The sequence below is a fragment of the Amblyomma americanum genome, chromosome 3 (genome assembly GCF_052857255.1).
Source record: "Amblyomma americanum isolate KBUSLIRL-KWMA chromosome 3, ASM5285725v1, whole genome shotgun sequence".
In the NCBI taxonomy this organism is placed as follows: domain Eukaryota; kingdom Metazoa; phylum Arthropoda; class Arachnida; order Ixodida; family Ixodidae; genus Amblyomma; species Amblyomma americanum.
This window is the reverse complement of record NC_135499.1, coordinates 164,330,664-164,351,810: the sequence shown is the minus strand read 5'-3', so window position 1 is coordinate 164,351,810 and position 21,147 is coordinate 164,330,664. Positions and strand designations below refer to the sequence as shown.

The window sequence follows — 21,147 nt, the reverse complement described above, 5'->3', positions numbered from 1 at the left end:
AATTAAACTTACAACATATCAATGTTATTTCTCTCTGCGTCAACACACTAATTAGGAAATATGCTTTTCATAGTTTATTTCACAACAAAAGGAGACTTTTTGCTGCTGCAGGAAGCCTGTTACCGTGTTTAACGGAATGATCATCAGAAAATCTTTGCCCATGCAGAAATTTGTTCAGGTTGCGAAAGAAAACATAATCTCAGGGACTCAGGTCTGAACTACAGGGCGAATGGTTAAGCTTCATGAAACGGCAATTCCATGTAGCAGCTTGTGATTTGCAAGACTTATGAGCTTGTTTGTGCATTGTCCTTAAGCAACAACATACTTGTTGACAACTTCCTGTGGAGGTTTGCTTTGACTGTCCACATAATGCTTCTATTATTGAAAAATAGGTGTTTCCTGCTATCGCCTTGTGTGGCATAACTTGTAGTCATGAAACACCTCCTGTATCATAAAATTAGTTGACAATGCCACAGTTTTTTTTGAAGTTGCTGACCTTTGTGTCCCCATGGCATTGGCTCTAGTTTGGACTCTTGATTGTGGTGGTGGATCCACGTTTTAACAACCGTAAACAAGAATACGAGTCTCCTGGATTTTTTCTAAGCATGTCTAAATTATATTGGCTATATTACCGGATACATGCTTTCTACTCAGGCGTCAGCATTTATGGCACCCGCTGGGAACTGGCCTTTGATACCAGCAAAACATTACTAATGATACTAGAAACCATGCCTTCTGAAACACCTAATTCATGATCTGCAACACTGACAATCTTCTAAAACCATTGCCTCCTCATTATGACAATCATCTATCTTCAATTTATTCCTGACTGCCTTTAAACTATTTGACCTAAAACCATTGATGGTAGGAAGGCGTGTTACAACAATGTACAGCAACTATCCTTTCATGGATTTATTTATATCTTTTTTTTTCGCAGAAAATTTATTCATGAAACAGAGTTCAAACCTCTTGATTTTTTCTAGCCCACACTTTACTGCACTTGCTATATAGTTGCTTCCAGTGCTTTAACCGGACTGAACTAGTACTGTCCACTATGTTCGGACTTGAATAAATTTGACAGACAAGCTCAGCTCCCCAACACTGGTGGAGCCTAATGGTATAGACACTTTGCTGGACTCCTCGCGTTTATGTATCATGTGACGTCCTGAATGATAGACTCACCTGTCCATGCACAGCCACTCCTGCTGCAGCTGGTTGTGGTGAATTGAGTGGCTGGAAGTGTCGATGAAGAGCTGGGGGCTCACCATGAAATGGGGTTGAGGCACATGGGCAACTGAGCCTTGGTATGTAATGACTTGCATTGGCAGGGCTATGACCACATGTTGGTTGGGAAGATGGTGAGGCTGGAGTACAAGGTGGTAAGCCCGCTGCTACCCTTGGGGCCATTGAGTCAGCAGCTGCAGCCTCTTGACTGGGGTAGTCACAGTGTGAATTGTAACCACCTTCATGACTGCTGGAAGATCCATTCAAATGCCCAGAGTTCTCCTGTTGTGAATGGGTGGCAGATCTGGCAGCAACGGAAGGTTCTGAAGCTATCTCTTCTCCATTCAACTGCCCAGAGTTCTCCTGCTGGTACTGTGAATTGGATGCAGATGTGGCAGCAACAGAAGGCTCTGAAGCTATCTTGTCAATTCTTTTCTGTGGGAAGAAACCACACAAATATGCTGAATAATGTTAAACAGCTTATTGTCCACACACTGAGCATAAGGTGAGGAAAACAATCGGAAGAGAAAAGAAAATACCAGGGAGCAAGGACTGCAGTCTTCAAGAAATAAACTGAGCAAACATAACATGAGCGAGCGTTTTGAGCATGCTCATGTACAGTAATATGTGCCTGCAAGCTTTTTAGAAAATAAAGGATATATTTATATGCACCGTGCCTGTCACATGGAGGAAGGTAGTAATGGTCTGCAATTGTTGCCGCAGTCCTAGTGATTCACTAAATTAACCATGACCATGTTCTTGAGGTCATGGAGTACACGAGTCTCCTAGTTGCAAAAAGCGTGTGTAATCATGTGCTAACTGGGCACACACTGCATGAAGGGCTGCACAGGGAGGGATCTTCTGCTGCTCCGCTCTGCTCCTCTCACCTTGCCACGAAGGTTCTACCCGTTTTTTTTTTTTTGATTTTTTTTAACCAGAGAGACTCCTCTACCAAGCTCGGGGGCTACTGAGACTGCTACCATCACGGCTTTCTACTATTAGAGACTGACTGCCTCAGACACAGGTGTGCCTCAATGGCACAAAAGATGGGCTGACCTTTTAATGCGAAAGCATTACTACTCCCATTACAAGTGACGCTGGCAGTGTGTGTTACTATGTGTACTCACAGATAGTACCAAAAATCTTGGCAATGACAAGAAAAATAGGGTGATGTCATCAAGCGGCCATGACGTACACAGCAAGCCGAACACCGCCATTTCAGACAAACATCTGTTGTTTGTATATATACACTCTCCAATGGCCCACTTCAGTGTGGTACTGCCAGTTTTAATGACAACATTTGTACCAAAACTGTGACAAAAACATTTGTTGTGTAGTGTTCCAGGTGGTGTCATACGATTTCTCGCTACATACAGCTTACATGTGCTAGTCAAGTAGGAGGGTAGCTTGTGACAGGGATTAGAACTGACAACATATGCACCTTCAATTGTATGCCTTTCCAGACTTTACCGCTTCCCCTGGCATGGTGGAGGTACGTGTCCACCTAGTCATAAGACTTTCCTTTCCTCAAAAACAAATTTTCTACCCTGGCATGGCTCTATGCGCTGCCGCCCCTCAGGGTGTGCAAGCCATGCTGGTAGAAACTCGAGCTCCAGCACCGCAAGTGCCTTTGCGTGTGCCTAGGCCTGCCCAAAAACTTGCAGTGTGCTGCAACGTTGGCCAAGGCAGGAGCTGGCCACTTGAGCTCCAAGCAGCGCGCAGGGCACTGAATCACATTGACTGGCTTCACTGCGCATCAGACGATGGCTCGCTGCTGCAGCGTATGCGCTCGCACCCGCACTCACGAATGAGCGCGGCGCGGCGCTGCTCGAGTATGAGCAATTGACTCAATGCCCACCCCCCTACGGCTCCTGCGCGCCCTGGCCTGCTGCCTCGGAAGTACAGCGAGAGATCGTTGGCATCGCGGGGAAGCGGAGTACACCGCTCTGTGCTGTGCAGCAGCTGGCCAGAGCCGTCATACACGATGAACTCCAGGACCATCTCCTTTTTTACACCGACGGCTCAGTGGCCCGCGACAGCTGCTCCCTTGCAGCGGGCGGCTACCATCCCTGCCCTGCGACTGCACAGCCAGCAACACGCAACCTTCCTGGGCTCCTCCACCACGGCAGAGTTGATAGGGATCCGACTCGGGCTGGACCTGCTGCTCACCCTCGGCCCTCTGCCGCCCAGGAGTGCTCTGCTGTGCGACTGATCCCGCGCCGCCCTCAGCCGCCTGCAATCTAACGGCCGCGGTACCCCACTAGTGCGGGAAATTCGCTTGCGCATTGAGCGCCTTGCACAGAGAGGATGTGCCGTGCATGCACAGTGGGTGCCCGGTCACTGCTGCATCGCCGGCAACAAAGAAGCTGACGACCTCGCGACCGCTGCACATCAACTACCTGCCAGCGATCTGCCGCTTGCACTGGAGGACGTGCGTGCGGCCATCCACGACCATCTCCGCAAGCAGCACCCCGTCCCATGCATCGCAGGAGGTGAGTTCATCAACAGTATCACCGGCTGTCGCGCACTTACAATGGTCATTTCCGCTACCCCAGCTAAGGTGCTTCAGTATGGATGGCTAGCAAAAATCTTTTCCTTCCTTTTTACTATTATTTTAATAAAAAACCACTACCACCACCTACCCTGGCATGGTGGAGGTGTCCATTAAGACGTGAGACTTCCCTTTCCTCAAAAAACAATTTTCATATCAAAATTGTGATGCAACCGTTCATGGTACAGTGTTCCAGGTGGTGTAACAGGTGCGCAAGTGTGTGTGTGTGTGCGTGCGCGTGTGTGTGCGTGCGTGTGTGCGCGCGCGCATAAGTGGCATGTGTGTGGGTGGATGTCAATGCACCCAGGGACAGTAATGCTTTCGGATTCCCACACGTAAGCAGTCTTAAGTGTCTCTGCAGAATTTTTTCTGCCTCCTCTCGCCATGTGTGTACTTCTGTTTTTTGATACTCTCATGTACATGGAAGTTCTGCCATGGCAGATGTGCTTGGTGTCCATTGCAGTTACCTCTATGGCACTTCAGTACAACATTCATACATGTCTCTCCTCTCTAGCTTGAACCACCCGTAGTCAACTAGATGGTGCTCCCTTCTGATGGCTACATATAGAAATGTGCAGTGGATGTGCTAGTCCCACTGCTAGTGCCACTGCTAGTCCCACATAAAGTATGCACTTTGGAGCAGTAACTGCATATTCTTCATGCTTTAAAATGCCTCGTTCATGCCTGGACAGTCAGCATTCCTTGTAGATGTCTACACGATTCAACGCATCCTTAGTGCACTGCACATTCTTCACCGTGGGATTGTTATGCTGGACGCACGCATTCTTGGAGCCTTGCATATTCTCCATCATGGGATTGTTATGCTGGACGCACTCTCATTTGAAAGCTGAACTTTTGATTCGTTGCACCTAGATGCCAGTAGGAAACCGCCAGGAGTAGATTTATTGCACCTTCACACCAGCAAGAAACTGCCAGCAGCAGCCACCACAGCTATTGGCAAATGTCACACTGCTGCAAGGGATGTAGGGACTAGAAAATCCTTCACATCTGGTGTGTTTGCTGATGTATGCAGATGTATGCAGACTTGATTTAAATTGTTCTTGTGTCTGTGCATGCTAAGCATATTAAAGGAATGAATCCACCTCCTCCTATTAAAAAAAACATCGTTGTCCATGTCCTTCTGGCAAACAAAGGAAAGTAGCCAAAGTTTGTTCAGTTATCTTTCCATTCAAAGTGCACCTTGCTAACACAGAGTTCTGCAGATGCAATTTCATCTCAGTTCAGTTATCAAAGTATGCTCAACATACTTGTGCAGTTCTGCATCCAGCTACATAATGGTTGGAATATTGCCCATGCAACCGATGTTTCCAAGCACTATAGCCAATGCATAATGCAAGGCATGGAAAGGCAAGGCAGCAAAGGGCAGGGCAGGTCGGGCAAAGCAGGGAGGGTGGCAAGAAGGAAAAGTAGAGAACATGGTGCTCAGGCATCTCTGCCAGCCTCTCCAGCACTCACTGCATCTTTGGCATCTGCTAAATAGCAATGTGTTTGCAGAAAGTGTTATTTAAAATGCCTAAGAACAGGTGCCGAGATAATATTGCTTCCTCAAAGCAGTAATGTTAAGTGCACTCAGTGTCTATTTAACATGTCATTAGCAATGGCCATTGCACTCAAGCAGAGGCAGTGCTGCTAACATTGTAAAATGCTCGCAGCGGCATTGTAACACCTTTTGCAAAAGACTTCACACCATTAAGCTACCCACGAAACTCAAGAAGGGTTATGCATTGTGTAACAAACGTCTAAAAAGATATTCATTTTTCATTCATTCATTCATCTTTATTCGACATCTTTACAGAGGTAATGTCTAGAAGAGATCTATTTTCAGATGTTCTGTAGACAAGGAGGCAAAAAAGGTGTTATATGCCTGCTAATGCTCCACCAAAAAAGATCTAGAAAACTTCATAAGAAGTCATTAAGAAACGATTTAGAACTTTTTATTTTTTGAAAATAGCTACTTAAAAGGCAGCCTATAGACTGAATATCAGTATGCTATATATTTAGAGCCCTCTAAAATCAACCAGTGGAAATTTATTAGGTTTAGTGATCATGCTTTTTTAATAGTGTTAGCTCTTACTCATCACGTTTGGAGATTTCATGGGGTCTGCTACCGATGGATGGATGGATGGATGGATGGATGGATGGATGGATGGATGGATGGATGGATGGATGGATGGATGGATGGATGGATGGATGGATGGATGGATGGATGGATGGATGGATGGATGGATGGATGGATGGATGGATGGATGGATGGATGGATGGATGGATGGATGGATGGATGGATGGATGGATGGATGGATGGATGGATGGATGGATGGATGGATGGATGGATGGATGGATGGATGGATGGATGGATGGATGGATGGATGGATGGATGGATGGATGGATGGATGGATGGATGGATGGATGGATGGATGGATGGATGGATGGATGGATGGATGGATGGATGGATGGATGGATGGATGGATGGATGGATGGATGGATGGATGGATGGATGGATGGATGGATGGATGGATGGATGGATGGATGGATGGATGGATGGATGGATGGATGGATGGATGGATGGATGGATGGATGGATGGATGGATGGATGGATGGATGGATGGATGGATGGATGGATGGATGGATGGATGGATGGATGGATGGATGGATGGATGGATGGATGGATGGATGGATGGATGGATGGATGGATGGATGGATGGATGGATGGATGGATGGATGGATGGATGGATGGATGGATGGATGGATGGATGGATGGATGGATGGATGGATGGATGGATGGATGGATGGATGGATGGATGGATGGATGGATGGATGGATGGATGGATGGATGGATGGATGGATGGATGGATGGATGGATGGATGGATGGATGGATGGATGGATGGATGGATGGATGGATGGATGGATGGATGGATGGATGGATGGATGGATGGATGGATGGATGGATGGATGGATGGATGGATGGATGGATGGATGGATGGATGGATGGATGGATGGATGGATGGATGGATGGATGGATGGATGGATGGATGGATGGATGGATGGATGGATGGATGGATGGATGGATGGATGGATGGATGGATGGATGGATGGATGGATGGATGGATGGATGGATGGATGGATGGATGGATGGATGGATGGATGGATGGATGGATGGATGGATGGATGGATGGATGGATGGATGGATGGATGGATGGATGGATGGATGGATGGATGGATGGATGGATGGATGGATGGATGGATGGATGGATGGATGGATGGATGGATGGATGGATGGATGGATGGATGGATGGATGGATGGATGGATGGATGGATGGATGGATGGATGGATGGATGGATGGATGGATGGATGGATGGATGGATGGATGGATGGATGGATGGATGGATGGATGGATGGATGGATGGATGGATGGATGGATGGATGGATGGATGGATGGATGGATGGATGGATGGATGGATGGATGGATGGATGGATGGATGGATGGATGGATGGATGGATGGATGGATGGATGGATGGATGGATGGATGGATGGATGGATGGATGGATGGATGGATGGATGGATGGATGGATGGATGGATGGATGGATGGATGGATGGATGGATGGATGGATGGATGGATGGATGGATGGATGGATGGATGGATGGATGGATGGATGGATGGATGGATGGATGGATGGATGGATGGATGGATGGATGGATGGATGGATGGATGGATGGATGGATGGATGGATGGATGGATGGATGGATGGATGGATGGATGGATGGATGGATGGATGGATGGATGGATGGATGGATGGATGGATGGATGGATGGATGGATGGATGGATGGATGGATGGATGGATGGATGGATGGATGGATGGATGGATGGATGGATGGATGGATGGATGGATGGATGGATGGATGGATGGATGGATGGATGGATGGATGGATGGATGGATGGATGGATGGATGGATGGATGGATGGATGGATGGATGGATGGATGGATGGATGGATGGATGGATGGATGGATGGATGGATGGATGGATGGATGGATGGATGGATGGATGGATGGATGGATGGATGGATGGATGGATGGATGGATGGATGGATGGATGGATGGATGGATGGATGGATGGATGGATGGATGGATGGATGGATGGATGGATGGATGGATGGATGGATGGATGGATGGATGGATGGATGGATGGATGGATGGATGGATGGATGGATGGATGGATGGATGGATGGATGGATGGATGGATGGATGGATGGATGGATGGATGGATGGATGGATGGATGGATGGATGGATGGATGGATGGATGGATGGATGGATGGATGGATGGATGGATGGATGGATGGATGGATGGATGGATGGATGGATGGATGGATGGATGGATGGATGGATGGATGGATGGATGGATGGATGGATATGGCTGAACCCTTTAAATCGGGTGGTGGCTCAAGCCACCTCAACCGACAAGGGCACATACGCAAGATGTGTAAAACAAGAGCAGAATTGAAAGGACGGAAGCAGTGCAATACCCAGCACGATCTAACGGAGCTCAACAATGTCGGCATGTCTCGAGCATCGCCCATAAAGGTAGACGTGGAAGGAATAACCTTTAAAATGGAGCACCAGCATCGGTGATGTCGCATAATCAGTCCGGAGTGCACTTTGCCGGTATCTATTGGCAGCGAACAAAGATGAAACTGAAGACGTACTGTACGCGGGGGAAACTGTAAAGCGTAATAGATGTGCTGGTCCCCCACAACAAGGAAGAGGCGCTACTGCTGCTCTACAGTGGTGAGCAGCCCTGTCTAGAGCGTGCCGACGGTTATGGATGGATGGATGGACGGACGGACGGACGGACGGACGGACGGACGGACGGACGGACGGACGGGCGGGCGGGTGGACGGGCGGGCGGGCGGGCGGGTGGATGGATGGATAGATGGATGGATGGATGGATGGATGGATGGATGGATACGGCTGAACCCTTTACATCGGGCGGTGGCTCAAGCCACCTAGCCATGTCTTGTGAAAATTTTACTCTTCTCTTGATTTTAGCCACCAATCAGATAACCTTCGCTTGGTTACTTCTAACCGCTTAAAATCTACTTTCCCTTCACTGTCCTTAAACCCCAATGCCTTGGGTAAATCAGCCCCGCTGCTTTCCACTGTAGGGTGAAGCCCTTTACAGGAGAGTATCAAGTGTTCAGCCGTTTCCTCCTCCTCTCCGCACGCAACGCACAACGTGTCTATCTCGTGGTACCTGACTCTATATGTCTTAGTCCGCAAAACTCCCGTCCTGGCCTCAAACAACAAAGAGCTTCCCCTACAATTATCATAGATATTTTCTTTGACAATTTCCTGTTTAAAGGTCCGGTATGTTCCCAGTGCCGATTTCGTCAGCATCCCTGTTTTCCACAAAGCTCTCTCTGTTTCTTAACCGATAATTGCTGATTTGGCCCCTTACTGCTGTCCAGATATTTGCTTGTCAATTTTCTAGTTCGCTTTCTCCATTTCGTGTCAACATTCTTTATATACAGGTATCTAAAAACTTTCCTAGCCCACCGCATTTCCTCCATCTTTCTCAATCGTTCCTCAAATGCTATCTTACTGCTAGCCTCTCTGCTCTCGAAAGACGCCCATCCCATATCACCCTGTACCCCCTGATTTGGTGTATTGCCATGTGCTCCCAAAGCTAACCTCCCTACTCCTCGTTGTTTAATTTCCAGCCTTGCTTGAACATCTGGCCTCGTGCACAGGACCGCATTACCGAAGGTCAGGCTAGGGACCATCACCCCTTTCCAGATCCCTCTTACCACTTCATACCTATTGTAACTCCACAGTGCCTTATTTTTCATGACAGCTGCATTCCTACTACCTTTATTCATTACATATTTTTCATGCTCTGTCAGATATTCAGCCCTGTTATTTATCCACACCCCAAGATACTTGTACTCATCCACTACTTCTAGCGTGAACTCCTGTATTCTATGCTCGCCGACCTCATCATTAAATATCATGACTGCAGATTTTTCCTTACCAAGCTTGAAACCTAATCTATCTCTCTCTGTACCACATATGTCTATCAACTTCTGTAAATCTTCCTTGTTGTCAGCCATTAGCACTATATCATCGGCGTATATTAGTCCCAGTAATGACTGTTTAATCCATTCTCCTTGCTTGAAAAAAAGAAAGGTCGAAGCCTAGTCCGCTCCTCTCTAGCATGTCGTACCCTTGCAGGTACAACATGAACAACAAAGGAGACAGAGGACATCCTTGCCTAAGCCCCCGCTGTATCTCTACAGGCTCTGATACATTTTTTTTTCCCATTTAATAAGCACTCTGGTACCTTTATATATATCTTTTAAAAGATTAATTACTCCATCTTCCACATCCAATGTGCCCAGTATGTCCCACAGATACTCTTGAATAATGTTGTCGTAGGCTCCCTTAATATCCAGAAATGCTAGCCATAGGGGCCTGTGTTCCTTTTCAGCAATCTCTATACACTGCATCAATGAAAACAGTTTGTCCTCCAACCTCCTTTGTTTCCAGAGCCCATTTTGTAGCTCCCCTAGCACCCGCTCGTTCTCCACCCAAGCCTGCAATCTGTCCTTTATAATCTGCGTCACCACCCTGTAAACCACAGATGTCACTGTTATGGGACGGTAGTTACCTGAGCTTTGTCCCCCCTTCCCTTATATATCATGTTCATTCTACTTAATCGCCATTCATCGGAAACTTTCCCATCCACTATCATTTTATTCACTACCTGTATTAATGTTTGCTTGGATTTTGGTCTTAGCTTCTTTATTAACATCATCGGAATACCATATGGTGCTGTTGATGTGCCACTAGGAACCTTCTTCTCTGCCCTTTCCCACTCTCTTTGCTCAAGTTAACCTATTGCAGTAACCACCCAGAGATCACAGTGCCATCTGTGGCAGCAACTAGAAAACAGCACATATCGCATTGAGACTTGTCCGTCTACAATGCATACGTTCGTTCCGCTATATATATATTCCAACAACAAGCGGCACCCATGTGGGGACAGTTGTGTACCGAATTTGGTAGGCAAATAAAGCCCTACGGGTAGTGGTATAGAAATAAAATGACAATAAATAATAGGTAAACATTGTATACATGCCATTACTAGTTGAAGCGGTACTATATCGCACTGCAAGCCGAATTCTAGGTCCACCTTGATCCACCAAACGAAGCAAATTCCGTTTGCGGCGTATCTTGAGGGGGCGCAACTTACAAAAATATACATTCAGAACAAATTCCTGTTAAAAAACCTCGCTAAAACAATCCCGAGTATACTTTTCGTCGGAGAAATTTTCAAAACGTTGCGTGGAAAACGTATATTTAGAGAAGTTTTGGGAATAGACTTCTTTTGTCAGTATGTTTCTAAAACGCTTTTGAATGAGCTTCTTTTGTCAGTATGTTTATAAAATGTTTTTGGATAAACCTCCATTGCCGAGATGGTTTTCAAACGTTTTAGTCTAGAGTTAGACGCTGCTAGATGTTTGGAGTTGTTTGAAGACGTTTTACAGAAGTTATGTGTTTCGTGGGTAGTGATCAAAGTGGATACAGGGCCATATGAACATGTAGTGATCAATGCAGCTCACTGGTTATAAGACTGGAATTGGAGAGTACAGATGAAGCTTTAGGACAAGAGATGGAGAGATGGCAAGTTAATGTCGCCTTTTCGCATAAAAACGGTGTACTGTCAGATAGGTCAAAGGTACACTCGACTGAGAACTTGTGCAGTAAAGAGCAAATGAAATTTTCCTTCAAACAATGGCACAATACCACAACCACAATTATTGACTGCTTGGTGATGGAAGCATTGGTGTAACTGGAAAGGCTTCAGGAAGTAGGTGCTGTGACACAACCACTGCTTGGGGGAAAAGAGATGGGATGATGGGGAAAGTGTGCTCTTTAAGGGCACTTTAGTCTGCTTAGCTTAACTTGATTTTAACAGCAGTGACATAGCTGGCAAAGATTCTAAAACTCTCTGTTGCCTCAGCTGAAAAACCAATGCATTCAAATATAATGTGGCTCAAGTGTATCCGTCCAGTTGAGGGGACATGTTCTGGGGCAAAAATTTTTTGGTAATATTTGGGGCAGGTGACCGAAAATTGCACAATTGAGGGATTTGTGCTATTTATGTAATGTTTAAAATTTTTAAATCTCACAGTTTTTGAATTTAAATCTAATTTCAAATCTTTTAAATTTTTTAAAGTCATTGCATTTGAATATATTGCCGCCAGGTGTCCCCGGGCGGCGCCTTGAGGACAAAGAAGTGAGACGCGCGTGCTCTTTGCAGCTCGAACACTGCTTGATTCCTTGCGGCCTGTGGCTAGCCCTTTTGATTCTGCAACCCATTTGTGACATTTTGTGGTGGAGTGCACTGGGTAAATCGCTCTGGAATATTTCGCACACCCCTCCGAACACCGAAGACCCCAGACCTCTCCCTGTCGACACGCCAGTGCACCGGGCCAGCAGCCGAAATCTTGGACTGCCCCCTGAGCTTGGCCTATTGGAGGCAACCTCGCCGCCTGGCCGACTGCCTCCTGTGCTCAGGCCATTCGACTCTCCCTCGACGCCTACCTCTCAACCGGTCATGCAAGGTGCCGTGTATTACACCCTCCAGAACCCACGGCTACCAAACTCCTTTCACGGGACTCAACTGGAGGATGTGGAAGATTGGCTCCTCCAGTTTGAACGTGTCGCCGCATTTAATCAATGGGATGACGCCGCCAAGCTGAGGAGCATTTTCTTCAGCTTGGAGGACGTTGCTCGTACGTGGTACGAAAACCATGAGGACACTCTTTCATCATGGCCTGAGTTCCGACGTCAACTGCTCGCCGTGTATGTCAGCGCTGATCGTCGGGAGCGAGCTGAACGAGCGTTGCAGTCCCGTATGCAAATGCCCAACGAAACGGTTACCATGTATGTCAAAAACATGACGCAGCTCTTCCAACGGGCTGACCCAGCCATGTCGGAAGCCAAAAAGCTGCGCCACCTAATGCGCGGTTTTAAGGAAAAGCTTTTCGCCGGCCTCGTGCGCAGCCCCCCCAGCACTGTTGCCGAGTTTCTAGCAGAGGCAGTCACGATGAAGCAGGTCCTCCGGCAGCATTCCATTGCGTATGACCGGCCAGTCCTTGCAGCTTCTGTTACAGAGTCCCTCCCGGTTTTCAACAGCAATACCGACTTTCTCCGCGACATGATCCGTGCTGTTGTCCGTGAGGAGCTAGAGAAGATTTGTGGTACGTCGCAGCCTGCAGCCAGCTCCCTTATGAGCGTTGTCCGCGAAGAGGTGCAGCAAGCTATCAGGCCTCCGTTACTACTCACCGAACCACAGTCTACCCAGACAGATTACTGCCGCCCGACATACGCTGAAGCTCTGCGACGCCCTGCCCCAAATCCACCGGCATTTCCACCGCCCAACCAGGCAGACTACTGCCGCCTGACCTACGCTGACGCGCTGTGATGCCCTGCCCCAAATCCAGCGGCAATTTTTCCCAACCATCATGACGTCCTGCTACCCTCCGTGCAGCCAGGGCAGCACCGCATCCCGAGTGATCGAGAATCCCTGCGCAGAGCGGACGTCTGGCATGGACCTGACTGCCGGCGTTTGTGGTTCCACTGTGGGGAGCCCGGTCACCTGTTCCGCTGGTGCCCATAATGAGAGCTTGGCTTCAGGGTTTTTTCTCTGATACGCCAAGGCCCCGGTTTGGCCAACGGCCCCGTGAGATTGAAGAGTACCTGACCCAGCAACCTCAGTGGTCCATGGCACGCCGTCAGTCCCGATCACCGTCACCTCGCCGTTCATCGTTCTCACCGAATGCACAGAACTCCTCGCGAGCGACGGCGGACCGCTCGACCAGCTCTCGCCGAGAAAACTGAGGACAGCGACCTCTGGGGGTGTGGTCGCTGGATATCAACGCTGTAAAGACCCCCTGACGATGCAGACGACGCAGACATCCGATGATAGAGCTTTGACGACGTCGATAACAGCAGCTGTACTAAAGGACCACTTCTCCCTCGACATGCCCATGCTTCTCGATGGTCACAGCATTAGCATGTTGGTGGACACAGGGGCGGAGTTTTCAATTATCAGTGGCAAATTGGCAGCGCTTCTAAAGAAAGTTACAACTCCTTGCTCTGGCGTGCAGATCCGGACGGCGGGGGGCCATATCATTACTCCGCTTGGACAGTGCACGGCTAGGGTCCAGATCAGCGACTCGACATTCATAGTTGGCTGCCTGGTGCTCCGCGACTGTTCTCGTGACCCGATTTTGGGCGTAAATTTTCTCCGTGAGAATGGTGCTGTTATTGACCTGCGGCACAGAACCGTTACAATTTCGACAGCGAAAGCTGACGACACCTCCGACGTTCGGCAACGCAGCTCCACCCTTCGTATTTCCACTGAAAGTGTCTTGATCCCACTGCACTCCATTGTTTTTACAAGCGTCGAATGCGATGAAGGGCTACATGATGGACCTGCAGTCGCCGAGGGCAACCTTTCCTTGCTGCTGACACATGGCATTTGCACGACTCGAAGTGTTGTCCACCTCCGTAACGGTCGGTCAAAACTCCTGATTACTAATTTTACGAGCGAACCTCGTCACCTTTTCCGAGCTACTGCCGTTGCGTGGGCTGACCAATTGGCCGATGTTACTGAGTGCTTTGCATCCGAGGCCATGGACCGTCCGGGCACGTCTCTGGATTGCATCGATATTAACTCCGGGCTCTCAGCGATTCAGCAGCACGACCTCTGCGCCCTACTGCTCCAGTACAAAACCTGCTTCGCATCCTCCTCGAAAGTGCGGCAAACGACGATCACGAAGCATCACATCATCACTTCCGATGACGCTCGCCCCATACGACAGCAGCCGTACCACATTTCCCCAAAGGAACGCGACGCTATCCAAACGCAGGTGAAGGACATGCTTACAGACAACATTATTCAGCCCTCTAAAAGCCCGCGGTCGTCGCCCGTTATGCTTGTTAAGAAGAAGGCTGGGACAGTGCACTTTTGCGTGGATTACCGTAAGCTGAATGCCATAATGAAAAAGGACGTCTACCCGCTGCCCCGCATCGACAACTCGCTCGACAGACTTCGCCGCGCCAATTATTTTTCGTCGATCGACCTAAAGACCGGATATTTGCAGATTGAGGTTGATGAACATGACCGCGAAAAAACGGCCTTCATCACACTTGACTGCCTATATGAATTTAAAGTGTTGCCCTTCGGCTTTTGCTCTGCACCAGCAATGTTTCAGCGCATGATGGATACTGTCCTGGCTGGTCTCAAATGGCAAACCTGTTTAGTTTACCTAGATGACATGGTGGTGTTCTCAGAAACCTTCGACCAACACCTTGAACGCCTGCGGATCGTGTTGGATGCCCTGCGGTTGGCCGACTTGACACTTAAACCCGAGAAATACCACTTTGGCTACAAAGAGCTCAAGTATCTCGGCCATGTTGTGAGCGCCGATGGCATACGACCCAATCCCGAGAAAACTGCTGCCGTAGCCAAGTTTCCCCGTCCTACTACAAAGAAAACGCTCAAGCGTTTCTTGGGTTTGTGCGCCTACTACCGCTGTTTTATCGCCGACTTCTCCAAGATCGCTGAACCCCTCACCCATTTAACACGTGACGATACACCGTTCGTCTCGACTGCCAAGCAACAGGCTGCTTTCACAGAGCTGCGCCGACGGCCGCACACTACCCCTGTGCTGGCTCACTTCATGAGGAGGCTGCTACCGAGATACACACTGACGCTAGCAACATCGGGCTTGGTGCCGTCCTTGTTCAACATCAAGAAGGCGTGGAATGTGTGATCGCGTATGCGAGTCGCACACTCTCGCGCACCGAAATCAACTACTCCACCTCGGAAAAGGAGTGCTTCACTGTCGTCAGGGCCATGATGAAATTTTTGCATTTTAAAGTGGTCACCGGCCACCATTCCTTGTGCTGGTTTACCAATCTCTGGGACCCATCAGGCCGCCTAGCACGCTGGAGCCTTCGCCTTCAAGAATTTGATTACATAATTTCCTATAAGTCCGGACGTAAACACGAAGACGCCGACACGCTCTCACGCGCACCCGTTGAGCAAGCTGATGGCAGCGCAGAGGATGACAATCGTTTCCTAGGTGTGATCAGCAGTTCGGACTTAGTGGCAAAGCAGCGTGCTGACGCTGACCTGCGCTCTGTCGTGGATCACCTGGAGGGCCATACTTCCAACGTACCTCGACACTTTTCCCGCCACTTGTCCTCTTTTTGCATTCACAATGGCGTACTGTTCAAGAAAAACTCCAGCAGCAGTGACCGGCCCGACCTCCTAGTCGTGCCATCAGACCTCCGCAACGACATCCTTTCGGCGTGTCATGATGAGCCCACTTTGGCCACTCGGGATTTGCACGCACGCTCGCTCAAGTGCATCAGGGCTATTATTGGCCTAAACTTGCAAAGACCATCCACCGCTACGTCAGAGGTTGCCATGAGTGCCAGCATCGTAAGTCACAACCGCTCAAGCCCGCAGGTTTGCTCCAACCAATTGCACCACCTCGCACATCTTTTGACCAAGTCAGCATTGATCTTGTGGGCCCATTGTCTGTGTCGTCTTCTGGCAATAAGTGGATTATAGTTGCGACTGATTATTTGACGCGCTATGCGGAAACCCAGGCAGTGCCGCGCAGTACATCCTCTGAAATCGCGCGCTTCTTCATACACCACATTGTTTTACGACATGGCGCCCAATCCTCCATCATCACCGATAGGGGCACCGCATTTACAGCGCAGCTCATGCACGAGGTGTTCCAGCTGAGTCACACGAACCACCATAAGACTACTGCATACCACCCGCAGTCAAACGGGCTCACGGAGCGCCTCAACAAAACCTTAGCGGACATGCTCGCAATGTATGTCGACGTACAGCACAAGACTTGGGATGAGATCCTCCCATATGTGACCTTTGCCTACAACACGCCGTTTCGCCTCGTGTACGGGCGTGATGTCCAAACGGCACTCGACGCCATGCTTCCGTGCCCTCTTGACGACCAGGCGCTCACGCCAGATGCCGAGGAATTTACCCGGCACGCAGAGGAAGCCCGCCAACTGGCCCGTATGCACATACACCGGCAATAGACAATGAATGCAGAACACTACGACCAACGACATCGCCACGTCGAGTACCACCCCGACGACAAAGTGTGGGTATGGACTCCGGTACGTCGCCCCGGCCTGTCGGAGAAGCTCCTGAGCCGCTAGTTTGGACCCTACACAGTGCTGCGCCGCATCATGGATGTGACGTATGAAGCCCTCCCCAATGGCACTCTGCCCATTTCGCGCCGTCGACCGCGGCCCGAGGTCGTGCACGTACTGCGTATGAAGCCGTAATTTACGCAGTAATGGGCACCTCGTTCGCTCCAAGTGCGCCCACGTGTTTGCTTCCTTTTTTTTAGCTGGGGAGGGGGAATAATGCCCCCAGGTGTCCCCGGGCAGAGCCTTGAGGACAAAGAAGTGATGCGCGCGTGCTCTTTGCAGCTGGGACACTGCTTGATTCCTTATGGCCTGTGGCTAGCCTTTTTGATTCTGCAACCCATTTGTGACAATATAGATATTTTTGCATCTTTTTTGTGATCAGTATATACACACGACAGCACTGAGAAATATCTCATATTGCTATCTATGATTTCTTTTATGCAGTGAGAATAAAGTGTGCCATGTATAAAATTTCTGAATTTTTTGAAAAATTGGTACTCTCTAGAATGTCTCTTTGTGATGGGACTACCAATGGTTTTGACAAATTTGAGTTCCATTTGCAGTTATAAATTAAATAAAAATAATATAGGCAGCTACTTTCTGCATATAGAAAAGCACATCCGTACTAAACTTCATCGCGATGCGACGACAGTAAGTACAATAATGTCATATGAAAGCACTGAGGTTGCATGAATACCAGAAACAAAGAAAAATGCCAATTAAAGAAACAGTGGCAGTGCAGCTTCTGGGGGAAGAAAAGAATTTCTATTTTCAAGTTCGAGTTATGAAACTGCAAGAGGATGTGTCCGGGAGAAGAAGACTTCCTCTGCCTGCCGCAGCACTGCAGTGCCGGGAAGCGCCGCTAATCAAAATTGTTGCTGTCTCGAAAGTAGCTCAATTGTGCTCATTATTGGTCATTTGGCATGTTTACATCGCAGTTTTTAGTAATTTCGAGTCCATATTTGATGCTGGTATTGTTGATGCTGGCTTACACATAATAAAACAAGCAAAAACAAGAAATATTATTTTTCAACAAAAATCCGAGTTTTTTTCACCCGCGTGTCTTTTTAAAGAGAAACTCTTACTGCCATGCAGCTATCACGTTGCAGCACATGTTGCACATTCATATAAAACTCTGAGGAGTGAGAGGAAATTTTTAAAAAATGGTCTGACCGTAAGCTGTTCGATGACAACCTTCTGTTGCTTGTACTGGTCCAAGACCAGCTGGCTCATCATGTTCTGGTGCAGAGACAGTGTATGCAGCTGCAGCTCCACGCACTTAGTTGCATCAGCCGACACTTCTGCAGCTGCAGCTCCTCTCGGTTGTCTTGGCGTGGACTGCATGGCATCCTGCAGGCAGCACACCTTCCTTCAGCTGGCTGCTTTGGTTCTCATGCTTGTAGTACCCTACTCAAACCTTTACTGCGTTTTGCACATTTGAGCATTGCTGCATTTCTCCGCTGATTCTACGCTACTATAATCTATACCATTTCACGACAATGGTAGCGACCCGGCACTGCCTCCCTACAAGAAGCATGTCACTCTTGCTTCTACATGAGTTATACATTTTCAAACTCATTTCCAGCTCACTAACACATGACTGACACCAGCAAGCTACTATCACTAAACTGATTGATGTGGCTAATTGACTTTGAATGATCAAGGTGGTGCAAGTCAACACTCGATCAGGGTTCTCCTGTTTATAGCTGCACTGGTGTGCCATGTAATGCAGCAGAGTTTGCAACACTTTCCGTCACCTCATTTTTCCTCTCAAAAGGACGCCATTTCTTGTGCAATACATATCACACAGGCTTCACAGTTATTCCAGAAAACATATATTTTTGCATATACAACTCGCACGTGGAAGCAAACAAGGAACATGGAATGCAGAAGTGATATACCAGTGCCTTTCAAGTGATCTTAGTGAGATCTAAGCTTGCTATGAGAAGAAAAGTAGGAAGAAAAAGTAGGCAGCACACTTAAATATGAATCAAGAAAGGAGCAGAACACATCATAAGAATGCAAAGTGAGTCCATATGCAAGGTCAAGATCAGTTACTTCTGTGTAATCTAAAAATCATTACAAAGCGTGAGTCCTCTCATTATGTTCAGCTAGCAATTGAACAAAATTTACAATCAGCAACTAGTCTGATTAGCTGCTTTTCCATTCATACTATGCTTTATATTGCATGGAATTAGATTCATACCGCTTGGAGAAAAAAGCTGGTTTAAATTAAGGCATTTCCACTGTTGCAGTAAAGGGCATTTATTATACAGAACCCATAAGATGCAAAGCCTTAGCAAAGAGCACTGTCAGTTATGTCACAGTCTTAAGCTACTACACCTACAGCAAACAGGTTTAGAAACAGTGTGTCTGTGTCACTCAGGCAACAGGCATTCATTTTTTCAAATAATCAACTCGTGCATAACACATGTAGCTTACATTTTGAGCACTGTCTAGAATATCTTCCTACGGCACACTTACTGAGTGTTAACCGCTGTCCGATTATGTGTCATGCAAGCTTTCCGGTGCCATCTGACACTTCTCAGTACACCATACCTTTTCTATCATCAGGTTAGCTGACTCATCAGCATATTACTCTTTGGATTACTAGTGTGTCTCCAACTTGACAGTGTTGTTCTTATTTTAAAGTTTATGAGACATATTTATGTGCTCAGTGCTTATGAATTCCATTTCTGTGGATAATAGATGCAGCAATATCAAACTTAGTGATGTGGTTATCTTCAAGAGAAACAAGTGAACGTTTTGAGAAACTAGTAATCCTCTGAAAGTGAAAACCTGTGATGTTGCATATATGCAAGGTCATTGTCATGAACATGCAGCATTTTACTCTGTCTCACACAACTGTTCTAATACCTCTGCACTTTTCACTGTTGCAACAACAAAGCACTCGGCAGCTCGTCTTCTTGGGCGAAAAGAAAAAAAAATCCTGCAACAGTCGGCAACTGGGCACAGAGTGCAAGGCACCCCCAAACTCAACTGAAATATGTTTAAAATATTATTGCTCTAAAAGGTTCATATAAAAAAATCACCCAGGAGTAGCATTATTCGTAAGTTAAGAGTCAACTGTTTAACAGCCACATGCTTGTGGTGTTGTGGGCTAGTCTGGTAGCCATACTGAAGAATAAAATTTAATCTTCAGTGGCATGATATTAACAAAGTTTTTTCAGTATTCTGGCTCACACACAATTTAAAATGAAGAGCAAGGAGCCACTCAGTGACTGTACTCAAAAGTAAAGTAATCAAGGCTGGTAAGCAAGAGCAAGCTTGTCTATATACGATGCTCCTAGGCTGTTCACTTCTATTCCATATGTATTCTCCTGTCATGCATTTCATGACAAGGAAGAATGTGTGGGCCTCAAGATACAGTACTATTATGACAAAATTTAATGTATTTCTCATCACCAAGCTTCACATGATGGAGAGCTGAGCCTTGTTATGATGAGGCAATGTATGGAGACTTGTCAAAGCAGTTATTCTGGCTCATCCAGTCATCACAGTCAAGAAAGAGTTTCCTGCAGCTTGTTCTGAACTGTTTGTAAGCCAGATTACTTAAAAGGAACTAGAAAGCAAGAAAAAGTTGCACCAGTGAGGTTCAAACCTAAGTTGTTCATCATGGCAGCTGGACATTATACTGTAATGTGATGAATGTGTAGTTCTATAGAGCAGGAAGAAATTACGCTGTTTTGAAAAAATATTTAATTTCAGCCTTTTAGCTCAACATTTAAAGCATAATTTGCTTGCATTTTGCTGTGTGAGCCTTGAGCCTTTTGCTCAGTTCTCACTTCAGCTTTAATAGAAAAAATTTTTGTGCCAGAAAACATAGCTATAAGCACTTCATTGCTGTGTCAGCAGAAACTGAGCAGAGGTGCCAGAAATATCTGTGCGAGACAAGATAATGGTATTGTATGTGCATAACAATGACCTTATGCAGGTAGTTTTTTAAGACATCACTCTCAGAACTTGAGCAGTTGCTCAAACCCTCAACCCACTTTTCTTAGAGATTACCTCTAAACATTGTTAACTCGACTCTCAAGAATGCCATTCTACTGAGCTCCCCAC

At 47.2% G+C, this 21,147-nt stretch overlaps 1 protein-coding gene and 1 long non-coding RNA gene across 5 annotated transcripts in view; one reads left to right on the top strand and one right to left on the bottom strand.

Moving 5' to 3' along the window:
* Positions 1-21,147, bottom strand: part of LOC144125340 (uncharacterized) — a 134,368-nt gene that overhangs the window by 21,850 nt on the left and 91,371 nt on the right. For all 4 annotated transcript variants that reach the window (XM_077658622.1, XM_077658624.1, XM_077658621.1 and 1 more), the window contains exons 20-21: positions 18,238-18,414; positions 1,183-1,659 (exon numbers count right to left, since the gene is read on the bottom strand). In XM_077658622.1, the coding sequence (XP_077514748.1) occupies positions 1,183-1,659; positions 18,238-18,414 (654 nt within the window). The remainder of the gene's footprint in view (positions 1-1,182; positions 1,660-18,237; positions 18,415-21,147) is intronic.
* The window catches only part of LOC144125348 (uncharacterized), an 81,480-nt gene that overhangs the window by 29,514 nt on the left and 30,819 nt on the right, over positions 1-21,147 (top strand). The window lies entirely within an intron of this gene.